The sequence below is a fragment of the Heteronotia binoei genome, chromosome 4 (assembly GCF_032191835.1).
Source record: "Heteronotia binoei isolate CCM8104 ecotype False Entrance Well chromosome 4, APGP_CSIRO_Hbin_v1, whole genome shotgun sequence".
NCBI classification, from domain to species: Eukaryota; Metazoa; Chordata; class Lepidosauria; order Squamata; family Gekkonidae; genus Heteronotia; species Heteronotia binoei.
This window is the reverse complement of record NC_083226.1, coordinates 7,084,281-7,102,949: the sequence shown is the minus strand read 5'-3', so window position 1 is coordinate 7,102,949 and position 18,669 is coordinate 7,084,281. Positions and strand designations below refer to the sequence as shown.

The window sequence follows — 18,669 nt, the reverse complement described above, 5'->3', positions numbered from 1 at the left end:
CCTTGTTTTTGGCTCCTAGAGCACAGATGGAACCTGGCTCTGCAGTGGGAGCTCTGTGTGCGCAGAGCATTGGTGAGCCGGGCACGCAGATGACGCTGAAGACCTTCCACTTTGCTGGCGTGGCCTCCATGAACATCACGCTGGGGGTGCCGCGGATCAAAGAAATCATCAACGCCTCCAAAGCCATCAGGTATCCTTCCCCGGGTTGGGTGATCGGCTTCGTCACTGAACGAGGGGCCAAGGTTGTGGACGGTTCTCTTCTTAATGTGATTTCCACAGTAGGATAGTTGACAGTTTGTGAACCAAATGATAACGAGCCTTAATTATAAACCGCTGAAAATGAAACGTTCCGTAACCCGATTGCTGAATGCAAGTTGTTTTGGCAATTGTACGAAAGCTAGAATGGCTGGCAAGTTCTCTCATTTCCGTGATAGTGGGAGATACCGCTGCTCTCTAGGGCCAACAGGACAGGAATTTCGGCGCTGTCTACCTCAGCAGAGTTATAATCTTCTAAACCTGTGATGTAGCTCTGCTTAGAACTTCACTGTGCAGGTTAAGTTACCAGTTCTAGTAAACCAGGGTTCCCCAATGAAGAAGACTGCAGATTTATACCCCGCCCTTCTCTCTGAATCAGAGACTCAGAACGGCTTACAACCTCCTATATCTTCTCCCCCCACAACAGACACCCTGTGAGGTGGATGGGGCTGAGAGGGCTCTCACAGCAGCTGCCCTTTTAAGGACAACTCCTATGAGAGTTATAGCTGACCCAAGGCCATTCCAGCAGCTGTAAGTGGAGGAGGGGGGAATCAAACCCGGTTCTCCCAGATAAGAGTCCGCGCACTTAACCACTACACCAAATGGGCAAGTATGCAAACTTGGTGGAACACCTCAGCCACTTTTTTCTGTATGCAGCAGCGATGGAGGACAAACATTGGATCACATATTTGCCTTATTTCTAGAACCACGCATAAGCCGGCATTAGATGGGAGCCAAGCGCACAAGTTGCTTTAAAAGATTTTAAAACACGGCTTTAAAACAAAAGTGGCTCTTGTGTTGTTCTTTCTTCCTTTCAGGCAAGATTTAGAATGACTGTTCTTCAAATGTAGCATTTGGTTTTGGAGCGCTCCTTGTTTACTGAAGGGCAATATTTTACGGTTTTTGCTAGCAGCCTGCTAGTGAATATAGAGTATGCTATTTAGATACTTGTTTTAGACACTGGCAGTTAACAGTTGAGTGCTTTAGTTGTACAATGCTTTAGTTTTAGTTTTGTTTTGTTTTGAGGTGTTAGCTGAAACTAGTTTGAGAGGGTGACCATGTTTGCAGTAAATTCCAGGGCAGTAGCACCTTAGAGACCAACGAGATCTTTGGGATAGAAGCTTTCGTGAGTCCGAGCTCCACTTGGACTCTCAAAAGATGACATGCTGAAAATGTTGTTGCTCTCTACAGTGCCACTGGGCTCTGAAATCTGCAGGTCCCGAAACAGGGGCAAAAGTTTTGTGTTTTTTCTTTAAATTTTGAAAAGCTTTATTAATATAAAGTTCAAGGTACAATAGTGATGAGACATCAACGGATGTGTAGCATGTACCAATATAAAATAGGGAAATGGAAACATACAACGTTAGCTATTAAAGGCTAATTACAACATTAGTTGGCATGACATCAAAACAGCATGGCATGAGTCATTAGGGCTCCTGCTGTCCTTCGAGACTTTCTCAATAAAGGGATGCCATTTACACACAAAGTCCGAGGAAGCGGTTTGGGAGGAGCAACGAGGATCCAAATCATAGGTGAGCTTCTCTAAGACAAAATAATCCCACAATTTCAGCCACCATGCCTGTCTCGAAGGAGGAGTTTGTTGCTTCCAAACCAGGGCAATCGCGAATTTAGCTGCTACGAACATGTGTGAAACTAGTTCTTCTGTGTGGTCAGGAGCGCGTGAGGCGCCTGCAAGGTTCAGAAGAGCGTACTCTGGCGTGAATGGTGGAGAGTATGAGGTGAGGGCGTGCACTTCTTGGTAAATTAGCCTCCAAAAGCTTTGTATGACGGGGCAGAGCCACCAGGAGTGGGGAAACGTGCCTCTCTGGCCGCAGTTCTTAAAACAGAGAGGTGAAGTAGAGGAAGAGTGTGATAATTGTGCTGGAGTCATATACCAGCGCGTGAGAACTTTAATGGCTTGAAGTTGCACATTTAGTGCCTTCGTTTTATATATGGAGGAGCCCCAAATAACCTGCCACTGCTCCTTAGTTAGCAAAAGTTTAAAATGGGTAGTAAAACCTCATATACAATAGTTGTAGAGAGACTAAACTAGGAAGGCTTTTCTGATCCGGCTTTCTTTTGTCTGTGCACAGCACCCCAATTATCACCGCACACCTCGACACGGACGACAATCCGGACTTTGCCCGCTTGGTGAAAGGGCGAATTGAGAAGACTTTGTTGGGAGAGGTAGGCTGTCTTCGCTGCCCCACGTCACTTGCATGTGACACCTCTCATCTTCTGTTGGATGCATCCTGAAAAGATGTCTGTCAAACTTTTGTCCCTGAATAGAACAAGAGTCCATAGCACCTTAAAGAATTTACTGTAGTTTTTTACTGTAGATTTCAGAGTATATCGAAGAAGTGTTCCTTCCCGATGACTGCTTTATTCTCGTCAAGCTTTCCTTGGAGCGGATTAGGCTGCTAAGATTGGAGGTGAGTTTGGTCCTCTTCTGTTCATCTGGTTTTGCTAGGGGCAGTAAGGTTAAATAGCATTTCCGACATCATTCTGTGTACGTGTGGATCTATATGTACTGTAGAATGAGATGGGTAAAACAGACACCCTGTGAGGTGGGTGGGGCTGAGAGGGCTCTCACAGCAGCTGTCCTTTCAAGGACAACCTCTGCTAGAGCTCTGGCTGACCCAAGGCCATGCCAGCAGGTGCAAGTGGAGGAGTGGGGAATCAAACCCGGTTCTCCCAGATAAGAGAGCTCTGGCTGACCCAAGGCCATTCCAGCAGGTGCAAGTGGAGGAGTGGGGAATCAAACCCGGTTCTCCCAGATAAGAGAGCTCTGGCTGACCCAAGGCCATTCCAGCAGGTGCAAGTGGAGGAGTGGGGAATCAAACCCGGTTCTCCCAGATAAGAGAGCTCTGGCTGACCCAAGGCCATTCCAGCAGCTGCAAGTGGAGGAGAGGGGAATCAAACCCAGTTCTCCCAGATAAGAGAGCTCTGGCTGACCCAAGGCCATTCCAGCAGGTGCAAGTGGAGGAGTGGGGAATCAAACCCGGTTCTTCCAGATAAGAGAGCTCTGGCTGACCCAAGGCCATTCCAGCAGGTGCAAGTGGAGGAGTGGGGAATCAAACCCGGTTCTTCCAGATAAGAGAGCTCTGGCTGACCCAAGGCCATTCCAGCAGGTGCAAGTGGAGGAGTGGGGAATCAAACCCAGTTCTCCCAGATAAGAGAGCTCTGGCTGACCCAAGGCCATTCCAGCAGGTGCAAGTGGAGGAGTGGGGAATCAAACCCGGTTCCCCCAGATAAGAGAGCTCTGGCTGACCCAAGGCCATTCCAGCAGGTGCAAGTGGAGGAGTGGGGAATCAAACCCAGTTCTCCCAGATAAGAGAGCTATGGCTGACCCAAGGCCATTCCAGCAGGTGCAAGTGGAGGAGTGGGGAATCAAACCCGGTTCCCCCAGATAAGAGAGCTGTGGCTGACCCAAGGCCATGCCAGCAGCTGCAAGTGGAGGAGTGGGGAATCAAACCCGGTTCTCCCAGATAAGAGAGCTCTGGCTGACCCAAGGCCATTCCAATAGCTGCAAGTGGAGGAGTGGGGAATCAAACCCGGTTCTCCCAGGTAAGAGAGCTATGGCTGACCCAAGGCCATTCCAGCAGCTGCAAGTGGAGGAGTGCGGAATCAAACCCGGTTCTCCCAGATAAGAGAGCTCTGGCTGACCCAAGGCCATTCCAGCAGCTGCAAGTGGAGGAGTGGGGAACCAAACCCGGTTCTCCCAGATAAGAGAGTTCTGGCTGACCCAAGGCCATTTCAGCAGCTGCAAGTGGAGGAGGGGGAATCAAACCCGGTTCTCCCAGATAAGAGAGCTATGGCTGACCCAAGGCCATTCCAGCAGGTGCAAGTGGAGGAGTGGGGAATCAAACCCGGTTCTCCCAGATAAGAGAGCTCTGGCTGACCCAAGGCCATTTCAGCAGCTGCAAGTGGAGGAGGGGGAATCAAACCCGGTTCTCCCAGATAAGAGAGCTATGGCTGACCCAAGGCCATTCCAGCAGGTGCAAGTGGAGGAGTGGGGAATCAAACCCGGTTCTCCCAGATGAGAGAGCTATGGCTGACCCAAGGCCATTCCAGCAGCTGCAAGTGGAGGAGTGGGGAATCAAACCCGGATCTCCCAGATAAGAGAGCTATGGCTGACCCAAGGCCATTCCAGCAGGTGCAAGTGGAGGAGTGGGGAATCAAACCCGGATCTCCCAGATAAGAGAGCTATGGCTGACCCAAGGCCATTCCAGCAGGTGCAAGTGGAGGAGTGGGGAATCAAACCCGGATCTCCCAGATAAGAGAGCTATGGCTGACCCAAGGGCATTCCAGCAGCTGCAAGTGGAGGAGTGGGGAATCAAACCCGGATCTCCCAGATAAGAGAGCTATGGCTGACCCAAGGCCATTCCAGCAGGTGCAAGTGGAGGAGTGGGGAATCAAACCCGGATCTCCCAGATAAGAGAGCTCTGGCTGACCCAAGGCCATTCCAGCAGGTGCAAGTGGAGGAGTGGGGAATCAAACCCGGTTCTCCCAGATAAGAGAGCTATGGCTGACCCAAGGCCATTCCAGCAGGTGCAAGTGGAGGAGGGGGGAATCAAACCCGGTTCTCCCAGATAAGAGAGCTATGGCTGACCCAAGGCCATTCCAGCAGGTGCAAGTGGAGGAGTGGGGAATCAAACCCGGTTCTCCCAGATGAGAGAGCTATGGCTGACCCAAGGCCATTCCAGCAGCTGCAAGTGGAGGAGTGGGGAATCAAACCCGGATCTCCCAGATAAGAGAGCTATGGCTGACCCAAGGCCATTCCAGCAGGTGCAAGTGGAGGAGTGGGGAATCAAACCCGGATCTCCCAGATAAGAGAGCTATGGCTGACCCAAGGCCATTCCAGCAGGTGCAAGTGGAGGAGTGGGGAATCAAACCCGGATCTCCCAGATAAGAGAGCTATGGCTGACCCAAGGGCATTCCAGCAGCTGCAAGTGGAGGAGTGGGGAATCAAACCCGGATCTCCCAGATAAGAGAGCTATGGCTGACCCAAGGCCATTCCAGCAGGTGCAAGTGGAGGAGTGGGGAATCAAACCCGGATCTCCCAGATAAGAGAGCTCTGGCTGACCCAAGGCCATTCCAGCAGGTGCAAGTGGAGGAGTGGGGAATCAAACCCGGTTCTCCCAGATAAGAGAGCTATGGCTGACCCAAGGCCATTCCAGCAGGTGCAAGTGGAGGAGGGGGGAATCAAACCCGGTTCTCCCAGATAAGAGAGCTCTGGCTGACCCAAGGCCATTCCAGCAGGTGCAAGTGGAGGAGTGGGGAATCAAACCCGGTTCTCCCAGATAAGAGAGCTATGGCTGACCCAAGACCATGCCAGCAGGTGCAAGTGGAGGAGTGGGGAATCAAACCCGGTTCTCCCAGATAAGAGAGCTCTGGCTGACCCAAGGCCATTCCAGCAGGTGCAAGTGGAGGAGTGGGGAATCAAACCCGGATCTCCCAGATAAAAGAGCTATGGCTGACCCAAGGCCATTCCAGCAGGTGCAAGTGGAGGAGTGGGGAATCAAACCCGGATCTCCCAGATAAGAGAGCTATGGCTGACCCAAGGCCATTCCAGCAGCTGCAAGTGGAGGAGTGGGGAATCAAACCCGGATCTCCCAGATAAGAGAGCTATGGCTGACCCAAGGCCATTCCAGCAGGTGCAAGTGGAGGAGTGGGGAATCAAACCCGGATCTCCCAGATAAGAGAGCTCTGGCTGACCCAAGGCCATTCCAGCAGGTGCAAGTGGAGGAGTGGGGAATCAAACCCGGTTCTCCCAGATAAGAGAGCTATGGCTGACCCAAGGCCATTCCGGCAGCTGCAAGTGGAGGAGGGGGGAATCAAACCCGGTTCTCCCAGATAAGAGAGCTCTGGCTGACCCAAGGCCATTCCAGCAGCTGCAAGTGGAGGAGTGGGGAATCAAACCCGGTTCTCCCAGATAAGAGAGCTCTGGCTGACCCAAGGCCATTCCAGCAGGTGCAAGTGGAGGAGGGGGGAATCAAACCCGGTTCTCCCAGATAAGAGAGCTCTGGCTGACCCAAGGCCATTCCAGCAGCTGCAAGTGGAGGAGTGGGGAATCAAACCCGGTTCTCCCAGATAAGAGAGCTATGGCTGACCCAAGGCCATTCCAGCAGCGCAAGTGGAGGAGTGGGGAATCAAACCCGGTTCTCCCAGATAAGAGAGCTCTGGCTGACCCAAGGCCATTCCAGCAGCTGCAAGTGGAGGAGTGGGGAATCAAACCCGGTTCTCCCAGATAAGAGAGCTCTGGCTGACCCAAGGCCATTCCAGCAGCTGCAAGTGGAGGAGTGGGGAATCAATCCCGGTTCTCCCAGATAAGAGAGCTCTGGCTGACCCAAGGCCATTCCAGCAGGTGCAAGTGGAGGAGGGGGGAATCAAACCCGGTTCTCCCAGATAAGAGAGCTCTGGCTGACCCAAGGCCATTCCAGCAGCTGCAAGTGGAGGAGTGGGGAATCAAACCCGGTTCTCCCAGATAAGAGAGCTATGGCTGACCCAAGGCCATTCCAGCAGCGCAAGTGGAGGAGTGGGGAATCAAACCCGGTTCTCCCAGATAAGAGAGCTCTGGCTGACCCAAGGCCATTCCAGCAGCTGCAAGTGGAGGAGTGGGGAATCAAACCCGGTTCTCCCAGATAAGAGAGCTCTGGCTGACCCAAGGCCATTCCAGCAGCTGCAAGTGGAGGAGTGGGGAATCAAACCCGGTTCTCCCAGATAAGAGAGCTCTGGCTGACCCAAGGCCATTCCAGCAGCTGCAAGTGGAGGAGTGGGGAATCAAACCCGGTTCTCCCAGATAAGAGAGCTCTGGCTGACCCAAGGCCATTCCAGCAGCTGCAAGTGGAGGAGTGGGGAATCAAACCCGGTTCTCCCAGATAAGAGAGCTCTGGCTGACCCAAGGCCATTCCAGCAGCTGCAAGTGGAGGAGTGGGGAATCAATCCCGGTTCTCCCAGATAAGAGAGCTCTGGCTGACCCAAGGCCATTCCAGCAGGTGCAAGTGGAGGAGTGGGGAACCAGACCCGGTTCTCCCAGATAAGAGTCCGCACACTTAACCACTACACCAAACTGGCAGGGAAGGGCAGTTCAAAAATCCAATTCAATAAATAAATAAAAATGCATTGCGAGTGCTAAGTATATTCATTCACTTCAGTTTATTGCATGTTATATTTGGGGGGTATCTTGGACAATAGCAGACCTCCCCAACATCTTGTCGTAGTCCTCAAGTAATCTGTTGCAGGTGTTTGGCCAAACCAGTAGTCTGAGTCACCTCGTGGAGAGGAAATGGCTTGTCCGCATACCTGAACTGAAGGAATTCTGAAAGTAACTGACATTTTCTGTCCCCAGGTGAATGCAGAGACGGTGCGGTATTCCATTTGTGTCTCCAAGCTGCGGGTGAAGCCGGGAGATGTGGCTGTGCACGGGGAGGCTGTTGTGTGTGTTACTCCCCGGGAGAACAGCAAGAGCTCCATGTACTACGTCTTGCAGTACCTGAAGGAAGAGCTGCCCAAAGTAAGGAGCCTCCTGTGCATCACAATCAGAAATGTCTTCCCAGTCAGTAGGAAAAAGTGAAGAGTCCAGTAGCCTAAAGACAAAACTTGTGGCTTTTGTGAGTCACTGGCCTTTTGACTGGGGGGGGGGGGGGAGGCAGTCCCAGGCAAGTGAGGCCTTCTTGGGCTGGCTGGATCTCTAGCCAGCCCAAGCAGGCCTCACTCGCCCGGGGCTCTCCTTTCTTGCATTGGGTTGCTTTTGGCTGGAGGGGGGGGCGGCATATGCTTAATGAGTTATGCTGATGAGCTCCACCAGCTATTTTTGTACAAAATGGCCTTTGATCACCCCTATGGGATATAGTGCACCTGCGTTGATCCCAAGTTTTGATTATGGATATCTTCACATACCGAACTGACTGTGCACGACAAGCTGTGTCAATTCCTTGCACATTATGGCAGTCATAGAATCATAGAGTTGGAAGGGATCTCCATCTAGTCCAACCCCCTGCACAATGCAGGAGACCCACAAATACCTCCCCCTAAATTCATCTATGTCAGCTTTGTTTCAGAATATTTTGTTATTGGATTTGTGGTGGACTGTGGCATTATATTCTATTTGGACCTTTTGCTGTGTTTGTAGACTTTCTACTTTAATATGCATGATTCTGTTGCTGAATTTTTGGGAGTGTTTTTTTTTTTGTCCTTTTGTGCAACTTCTTCAGAAGCAACTTGGCTGATCTTCATCATGGTCTCTGTGCAGTCCCACATATGGGTTTATCCGCCAGGATCGAGCCCATCTCGGAGAATTCAAAGCAATCCTCTACTTTAATATGCATGATTCTGTTGCTGAATTTTTGGGAGTGTTTTTTTTTTTGTCCTTTTGTGCAACTTCTTCAGAAGCAACTTGGCTGTTTCAAAATGAGCTCAGTTGTCTGTGGAAACCAAGTAATTCATTCTCCTTTCTAACAAAGGCATCTTGTTTCCAGATAGCTATATAGCTAAATCGGTAGCAAATAAAATCTTCTTGCTTCTAGACAGCTATATATAGCTAAATCATAGTTGTCTCATCAGTCAAAACAGCTGTCTGATGAGTGTCTTGATATTGATGGAAAAACATGCAAATTATAGGTTGAATCCCATGATCTATTCCACTAGTGGAGGTGCTATACTTCTGTAGAAGAAGCCTCTCTAAAGTATCTGGCTTACGGGGAAGCCTGTTCCTACTGGGGAGTCCCCTGTGCCAGCACCAGCCATTTCCGACTCTGGGGTGACATCGCATCACGACGTCTTCATGGTAGCCTTTTTACGGGGTGGTTTGCCATTGCCTTCCCCAGTCAGCTACACTTTCCCCCCAGCAAGCTGGGGACGCATTTTACTGACCTCGGAAGGATGGAAGGCTGAGTCAACCTCAAGCCGGCTACTTGAACCCAGCTTCCACTGGGATCGAACTCAGGTCGTGCGCAGAGAGCTTGGACTGCAGTATTGCAGCTTTACCACTCTGCGCCACTGGGAAGAAGGTCCCCCAAAACCCCAGAGTGTCCATCTTGCCTAATTTCATCAGATTCCTTTTCTTCCACATATTTCCTTGGAAAAAGTTTTCCGAGGTGACCATTTGGTCTGCAATAGTAGAGCTAGATTTGAATCCACTAGCACCGTAGAGACTAATGTGATTTTTGGGGGTGTAAGCTTTAGGGATATAAGTTTTGGAGTCTTGAAAGCTGTTACTGTGAAAAATCTTGTTGGTCTCGAAGGCGCCACTGGACTCAGATCTAGCTCTTCCTCGGAACATATTTTTTACGCATCTCCAAGCAAACACGTTGAGGACAGTGGCCTTGTTCATAAGCCCAGCAAAGAAGCATAACACAGGAAATCTTCCTCCTGTACCTAAAGAAATGCTTATGGTAGTATCTACTTTATTTCTTTCCTCCCATCAAACATGCAGGTCGTGGTGCAAGGTATCCCGGAAGTGTCACGAGCCGTCATTCATATCGACGAGCAGAGCGGAAAAGAGAAGTACAAGTTGCTGGTGGAAGGGGACAACCTGCGTGCTGTCATGGCCACACACGGCGTCAAGGGGACGAGGACGACCTCCAACAACACTTATGAGGTATCCGTCAAGAGGATAGCATTCTTTAAAGAAATTAAACAGATGCATTTAGAAAGCCTGCATTTCTGGCCCAAGCCGAATCTAGGTTTGGGCAAGTGTGAAGATGGGCTGTGGGGAATCGTTACTTGAAGGGCCTGAGGTGCCGCTCACAAGCGAAAGAAGCTGCTTGCCTTTTTGTTAATCCAGCATAACGTCCGTCTTTTAGGTAGAGAAAACCCTGGGCATTGAGGCTGCTCGTACCACCATCATTAATGAGATCCAGTACACGATGGTCAACCACGGGATGAGCATTGACCGGAGGCACGTAATGCTGCTCTCGGACCTGATGACGTACAAGGTTGGTCCTCGTCACTTTGGCAGTCCTGCAGTTTTGCCCCCAACTTCCCACCGGCATCCCTCTAGAACAAACATCAGTGTAGAGCACTAAGAAACCTCTGGAGAATGATGTGAGGGTCATGGTGAAACTTGCTGTAAGATAAGGGTCCCCAAAGTGGTACCCATAAGAACATCAGAGAAGCCATGCTGGATCAGGCCAATAGCCCATCCAGTCCAACACTCTGAGTCACATAAGAACATAAGAGGAGCCATGTTGGATCAGGCCAATGGACCATCCAGTCCAACACTCTGAGTCACATAAGAACATAAGAGGAGCCCTGTTGGATCAGGCCAATGGACCATCCAGTCCAACACTCTGTGTCACATAAGAACATAAGAGGAGCCATGTTGGATCAGGCCAATGGACCATCCAGTCCAACACTGTGTCACATAAGAACATAAGAGGAGCCATGTTGGATCAGGCCAATGGACCATCCAGTCCAACACTCTGAGTCACATAAGAACATAAGAGGAGCCATGTTGGATCAGGCCAATGGACCAACCAGTCCAACACTCTGTGTCACATAAGAACATAAGAGGAGCCATGTTGGATCAGGCCAATGGCCCCTCCAGTCCAACACTCTGTGTCACGTAAGAACATAAGAGAAGCCCTGTTGGATCAGGCCAATGGCCCCTCCAGTCCAACACTCTGTGTCACACATAAGAGAAGCCCTGTTGGATCAGGCCAATGGCCCATCCAGTCCCACACCCTGTGTCACATAGAACATCACTTGCCCCAGACAGAGAGTTCCAACAATATGCTGTGGCTAATAGCCACTGATGGACCTCTGCTCCATATTTTTATCCAATCCCCTCTTGAAGCTGGCTATGCTTGCAGCCGCCACCACCTCCTGTGGCAGTGAATTCCATGTGTTAATCACCGTTTGGGTGAAGGACTTCCTTTTATGTTTTAACCTGACTGCTCAGCAATTTCATTGAATGCCCACGAGTTCTTGTATTGTGAGAAAGGGAGAAAAGGACTTCTTTCTTTACCTTCTCTATCCCATGCATAAAGCAGGAGTCAAGTGCACCTTTAAGACCAACCAAGTCAACTTGACTCCTGCTTTGTTCAACTACTTCAGACCAACACTGCTGTCCACTTGGATCTATCCTATGCATAATCTATCATGTCACCCCTAAATCGCATTTCCCCAAGCTGAAGAGCCCCGAGCGTTTTAACCTTTATTTCATTGGGAAAGTGTTCCAAACCTTTAATTCCAACCCATAGTGCCCCCCACCAGCACCTTTCCTGGTGCCCACCAGGTGTTTTTTAAAAATTGGACAGGGCCTGTTACAGCACTTGGCCGCTGGATGGTGAAGATCCAGTCAGCTAGGCAGATTAAAATAACGCTGCTTCAGCAGTGGCTGCCACCACAGTATTGATTTTATTCTCTCCCTTTTCCCCCAGTGTATTTTTAAATTATCCCCCTTCTTCCCTTCATTTGGGCTTCCTTTGTGTTTGTGGCTCCGCTTACTCCAGCCGCCATTTTGTGGCCAGCTCCACCTCCTCTGGCAGCCATTTTGTGCCTGCACCCACCACCCCGTGTCAGAATTCCAAAGGTGCCCACAAGCTGGGAAAGGTTGGTGCTTTAAGAGCCATATAGCTGACAGTCTTTCTCCTAGCCTGGCTGGAGGATTAACACCTGGTGACCAGAGTTTGAACGTATCTTGGTTCATCAAAGAAAAGCACCCCCCCCCCCGGTTATGTCCCTTCTCATCTTTACCCCCCAAAATAGTATTGCTGTTGGGTCAGATGACCACTTTCGGAGCTGTACACACTTGTAAGTTGCTTGCCAACATCGTACCATCACAGTCGCAATTGCAGAACTTTGGAAAACCATCAGGGGCCTGACCTGGATAGCCCAATCAAGCCCGGTCTCGCCAGATCTTGGAAGCTAAGCAGGGTCGACTCTGGCAAGTACTGGGATGGGAGACCTCCTTGGAATACCGGAACTGGGAGGCAGGGGCAGGCTTTGTTCAGCCACCTCTCTGAATATCTTCCATGCCCCTAGTAGGGGTCAGTCACCAGAGGTCGCCATGACTTCCAGGTGCACACTCACACACGCACATGCACATAAAAATACTGAAAAACCATCAGGCGCTGGAAGTTTCCCCCCTATTTCTATATTTCCATCTTGCTTCCAGAGTTAAGAACTCCGCTGGGTCTCATTATGGCTGCACACTCTAATACGGAGGCTGGAAATTAGAATCGCTGCCAGTTGTCTGTTCTCCCGTGGCCCTGGCGGGGGGGGGGGGGAATCTTGACCCATGGGGAAGGGCCCTCCCTCTGGGCTGGCAGGGTCACCAAAGCCTTTGTGCAATTCCTGCAGGGGAAGGGGCTCCAGTTTCTCTCCTTCGAGGCAGTAGGGTGTCATTGCCTGGGCTTCCCATGAGCACACAATTCCTTGGCTTTTTTTTTTTTAAAAAACAAACTTTTTCCCAGGCCTTTTTTTGGCATATTAGGCTACACCCCCTGATGTCACCATTGTTTCACATAGGGCTTTTTCTACAAAAAAAGCCCAGCAGGGATTCATTTGCACATTAGGCCACACCCTCTGATGCCAGCCGGAACTGCGTGCCTGTGGACTCCTGCTGCAAAAAAAACCCCGTTTCTCCCCCTTCCTTTTTTTCTGTTTTCTCTGGCCCCCTGGGGGTCAGCTCTCCATCTCACAGCCTCACTAAGGCACTTGGAGAACCAGCAGGATTGGGAAGGACTCTGATCCACCATCTCCCCCTCCCCCCCCCCCACACACACCGGTGCCTTTGGGAGCAGGACAGACTGCCGCTTCTACCCTGAGCTCCCAACTGCTGCCAACTTTGTCCTGGCTGGGCTGGGTAACGGGAGGGCCCCCGTGGCGTGGCTTTGAGGCTCCCGCAGCAGCCAGAACTCCCCGGTGCGGCTCCGTCTGAGCCCCAGATGTTAAGAGTCTTTTGCTAACGACTATTGCAACGGGAGCATGTCTGCCTTGGAGCAATGTAGTGTTTTGAACTTATCTCGCACCAGAAAGTTTGGCGCGCATGTAACGGCTGACGGCTTCTATATAGCAGGTAGCGACGACCTTGACGGGCGGACGGTGTTTGAGGGCCTACATGCTTCCGTTTTCCCCATAAGGCGGAAGATAAGCCTACTAAATAAATAAATAAAAGTAGGCATAGCAGGGGTTTTAGAGCAGAATAGCCAGATGGCAGTGTTTTAGTACAGAACTTGTTTTTCCTGTTTTAACTATTGTAAATTGTATATGTATTTTAATATTTATTAATCTTATTGTTCTGGATTTTATGTTGTAAGCCGCCCCAAGCCCGCCTCGGTGGGGAGGGCGGGATATAAATCGAATGAATGAATGAAATAAAGTGAAACGGGAAGGGATCTTGACACTTCCCACCCTAGTAGGGGCCAGCAGGACCACGGCATTGCGGGGGGAGGGGGCGCTCGATGATTCCCATCCCCAACAGGGCTCGTTATCCGGACTAGAGTTTCCCTCCTCAGCGGAAGAGGACAAACCCATGGGGGGAGTCCCGGAATTCGACCTCCCAGGGGACCCCTTAGGCAGCTTCTTGACCTGGCTGAGGGGAGAGATGCAGCGGGAATTATGGGCAGTCCAGACGCATGTAGAGAGCCCTCCAGATCCTGGCATTCCCCGTCAAGTGGCTGATGTGGCAGCAGGCAGAAGCGAGGACATGCCAAGCCACGCGGGGATTCTAGTGCATCCCAAGAAGGGCTGTCATCTAGAGGATGGGGTGGAATTGTTTTCTGTGGCCCCGGAAGGTGGGACCAGAACCAATGGGTTGAAATTAAATCAAAAGAGTTTCCGGCTCAACATTCGGAAGAACTTCCTGACCGTTAGAGCGGTTCCTTAGTGGAACAGGCTTCCTCCTTGGGAGGTGGTGGGCTCTCCTTCCTTGGAGGTTTTTCAACAGAGGCTGGATGGCCAGCTGACAGCAATGCAGATTCTGTGAATTTAGGGGGAGGGGTTTGTGAGTTTCCTGCATTGTGCAGGGGGTTGGACTAGATGACCCTGGAGGTCCCTTCCAACTCTATGATTCTAAGACCAGAATCCACTGAATCAAGAGAGGAGGGGGAGCTATCTGAAGAGGAGGAGCCCATAGTCACAACCACCGTGCAGAATAGACTCTCTCATAGAATCATAGAGTTGGAAGGGACCTCCAGCGTCATTTAGTCCAACCCCCTGCACAACGCAGGAAACTCACAATTCCATTCCCCTCCCCACAACAGACACCCTGTGAGGTAGGTGGCGCTGAGAGAGCTCTGACAGAAACTGCTATTGAGAGAAACAGCTCTGCGAGAACTTGTGACTGACTCAAGGTCACAGCAGCTGGTCACCTCAGTCAAGGTCACTCAGGGACACATCAGTCGGTCACAGGTTCTCACAGAGCTGTTCCTCTACAAAGCAGTTTCTGTCAGAGCTCTCTCAGCTCCTCCTATACTGGCGCAGAGTTTTGGCTGTGATTCCCTATTGCTTTTAGGACCATACTGGCGCCATGAGGGAGGCGCTTTCCCCACAGGCCATCGGGACTGACCCATCCCTGGACCACAGAGAAGGAAGAATTCATACTAAGTGAAACCAATCAACTCTCCTGCTTTCTCATGAGTGTTTTTCTTGTTTTCCTTGTGGGCTAGGGTGAAGTTCTGGGCATCACTCGGTTTGGACTGGCCAAAATGAAGGAGAGCGTCCTGATGCTTGCGTCTTTTGAAAAGACAGCGGACCATCTCTTTGATGCTGCATATTTTGGGCAAAAGGACTCGGTGTGTGGTATGTAATTGCATTCGTATATAGCAAAACCAAAATCGCATGATTTGCCTCTGGTTGGGGAAACGGAGCAAGGCCTTTTCTGTTGTTTCCCCAAGGAGGGATGGGGGATATAGAATTCTTTCTTTTTTGTTGTCAGAAACCATACCACAGGACCAACTTCTTTCCTCCACTTCTTTTCTTTTTTCAAATCACATTTGTGGAGCTTGCTAAGATGATCCAGTTAAAAAGTAGTAGAGCTTGGAAGGAAAGCCTTTGGGCATTGAAAGCCAAGACTAGACAGAATAGGGACCTCCAGCGTGACATTCCTGGGGAAATTTGGCACAAGCCAGCAGCTTTTCAGATGCCTACGTTTTTTAGACGGAAGATGATATTGGATTTATATCCCTCCCTATACTCTGAATCTCAGAGCGGTCACAATCTCCTTTCCCTTCCTCCCCCACAGCAGATACCCTGTGAGGTAAGTGGGGCTGAGAGAGCTCTCACAGCAGCTGCCCTTTCAAGGACAACTTCTACAGAAGGTGTGGCTGACCCAAGGCCATTCCAGCAGCAGCAGGTGGAGGAGTGGGGGATCAAACCCGGTTCTCCCAGATAAGAGTCCGCACACTTCAACACTGCACCAGAAGGCTCCTGGCTGGCCATTCAAGATTTGATGAGCTGTACAGATTTTTAAAGACATTTCTTGGCAGGTGCAACTACCGCAGCACAAGGATCTTCTCTTTGTGACTGAAGTTTAAGCTGCAGCAGCCGTTTTGTGGGTGGCTCCGCCTCCGATGGTGGCCATTTTGCGGCTGCACCCATCACACTGTGTCAGAATTCCAAAGGTGCCCGCAGGGTCAAAAAAATCGGGGCACCCTGGAATAGATAATACTGGGCTTCGTGGACCAATGGTCCAACCCAGTAGAAGGCAGCTTTATGGATTCATATGTAAAGCCGACACAAGGTTTTAACAGTACATTCAGAACATTTTCTTGCTTGGGTTTGGATGAATACCTAAGAAGGAGCATGTGCGCATTCATTTATATCCTACTTTTCTCCTCACAGTAGGGTCTCCCCTGCTCCATTTTCTCACAACAGCAGAGAGCCAGTTTGGTGTAGTGGTTAAGTGCACAGACTCTTATCTGGGAGAACCAGTTTGATTCCCCACTCCTCCACTTGCACCTGCTAGCATGGCCTTGGGTCAGCCATAGCTCTGGCAGTGGTTGTCCTTGAAAGGGCAGCTGCTGTGAGAGCCCTCTCAGCCCCGCCCACCTCACAGGGTGTCTGTTGTGGGGGAGGAAGGGAAAGGAGATTGTAGGCTGCTCTGAGACTCTGTCCTTGAAAGGGCAGCTGCTGTGAGAGCCCTCTCAGTTCCACCCACCTCACAGGGTGTCTGTTGTGGGGGAGGAAGGGAAAGGAGATTGTAGGCCGTTCTGAGACTCTGATTCAGAGAGAAGGGCGGGGTATAAATCTGCAGTCTTCTTCTCCTTCTTCCTTCTTCTTCCTTGAGGTAGGCCAAGCTGAGAGTCTGTGACAGTCTCGCATTCAGCTAGTGAGCTTCCATGACAGATTTGAACCTGATCCCCCAGAGTCCTAGTCCACTGCTGTATCCACTATGATGCCAAACTGTTTCTCAAGACGGTGTTGCATGGTTGTGAACCAGCCACATCTCTTTCCCGCGTTGCTGGCTTACGGGGGTCAGGGCTGATGTAGGACGTCTGTCAGGCTGCAGTCGGGCGTTGCTGTCGGCGGTGTCTCTTGAACAGCAGAGCCCTGGAATAGGATCCTAAAGCCCAGCTGGGCCCAGTGAGGGAAGCCGCAAGACAGAATTGATAAAACTGATAGAACTGATAAATTGATAGAATGGATAAAAGGAAGCCCTTCTTCACCCAAAGGGCGATTAACACGTGGAATTCACTGCCACAGGAGGTGGCGGCAGCTGCAAGCATAGGCAGCTTCAAGAGAGGATAGAATCAGCATATGGAGCAGAGGTCCATCAGTGGCTATCGGCCACAGCGTATTGTTGGAACTCTCTGTCTGGGGCAGTGATGCTCTGTATTCTTGGTGCTTGTGGGGGGGGGCACAATGGGAGGACATCTGGTGTCCTGGCCCCACTGGTGGACCTCCTGATGGCACTTGGGGGTTTTTTTGGCCACTGTAATAAGTTTATTTTTATATCCCGCCCTCCCCCGCCACAGGCAGGCTCAGAGCGGCTCACAGAGTATGGTGAATACCATGTTTACAGTAAAATACAATCATATAAAACAGTTAAAATATAATTGACTTTCATATATAAATTAAGTTAAAAGTTAAATAAACAATTGTGCCAAATAGATTAACAATTAAGGTGCTACCGTTCAGAATACATACAAGATGGCTAGATGTCATTTTAGCTGGGTTCCGTCTCAAAAGCGAGCTGAAAGAGGGCAGTTTTACAGGCCCTGCGAAACTGATTCAGGTCTCGCAGGGCTCGCACCTCTTCTGATAGTTGATTCCACCATTGGGGAGCCATTACTGAGAAGGCTTGCTCCCACAGAGTGTTGGACTGGATGGGCCACTGGCCTGATCCAACATGGCTTCTCTTATGTCCTTAATTGACCTATCAGTATAACTCTTGCCTGGTCTCTCCTAGGCGTCTCGGAGTGCATCATCATGGGCATCCCCATGAACATTGGGACGGGACTCTTCAAGCTGCTGCATAAGGCGGACAAGGAAGCCAGCCCCTCAAGGAGGCCTTTGATATTTGACAACCCCAACTTCCATATTCCAGCTACAACGTAGCAGCTGGGCAGCAGCAAATGGACGGTGTGTGGGAACTGGACTGCATTTGCTACGTGCCTTTCCCAACGGAGTTTAAGAGTCTGGTGACAGGAGAGAGAGAGAGGGCAAGAGATATCCCCCCTCCCCCCCCCAAAGATGCAGGTGTTTTCCTTTGTATGTTGAATCCACAGTAAACTTCAACATTTTGGCTTTTTTTTTAAAAAAGCAAGAGTCTTCCATACTTTATTGGCAAGTTGTGACCAGCGTTTCCTCTAAGGGGTGAAGTGTTGTGAGCCAAAAGTTTCCTTCGTGAGCCAAAAATGGTACTAACTTTCAAACTGTGAGTGGGCCTACATTTTTTATATATTTATATTTTCATTTAAAGGTCAAGGTAGTCCCCTGTGCAAGCACCAGTCATTTTCGACTCTGGGGTGATGTTGCTTTCACAATGTTTTCACGGCAGACTTTTTATGGGGTGGTTTGCCATTGCCTTCCCCAGTCATCTACACTCCCCCCCCCCAGCAAGCTGGGGACTCATTTTACTGACCTCAGAAGGATGGAAGGCTGAGTCAACCTTGAGCCCATTACCTGAGCCCAGCTTCTGCTGGGATTGAATTCAGGTCATGAGCAAAGAACTCGGACTGCAGTACTGCAGTTTTACCACTCTGTGTCACGGGGTTCCTATATTTTAGTTTACATAAATACAAAACCTACAGCATATAATGTAAACAATTACCATTTGTATTACAAACTATACATTTATATGGAACTTTATTTATATTTGTATTTAAATCTTATAAACTGTACTCGAGCCGGCTACCTGAACCAGCTTTCGCTGGGATCGAACTCAGATCGTGAGCAGAGGGCTGCAACTGCAGTACTGCAGCTTTACCACTCTGCACCAAGGGGCTCTTGCAAAGGAAAGGTCCC

At 50.2% G+C, this 18,669-nt stretch overlaps 1 protein-coding gene across 1 annotated transcript in view; it reads left to right on the top strand.

Annotated features, from left to right (window-relative positions):
• POLR3A (RNA polymerase III subunit A) overlaps positions 1-17,964 on the top strand; it is a 97,316-nt gene extending 79,352 nt beyond the window's left edge. The window contains 8 exon segments of the mRNA XM_060236725.1: positions 20-190; positions 2,349-2,442; positions 2,595-2,687; positions 7,607-7,771; positions 9,692-9,856; positions 10,062-10,193; positions 14,871-15,003; positions 17,612-17,964. Coding sequence (XP_060092708.1) covers positions 20-190; positions 2,349-2,442; positions 2,595-2,687; positions 7,607-7,771; positions 9,692-9,856; positions 10,062-10,193; positions 14,871-15,003; positions 17,612-17,760 — 1,102 coding nt within the window. The 3' untranslated portion in view covers positions 17,761-17,964.
• The last annotated feature ends 705 nt before the right edge of the window (positions 17,965-18,669 follow it).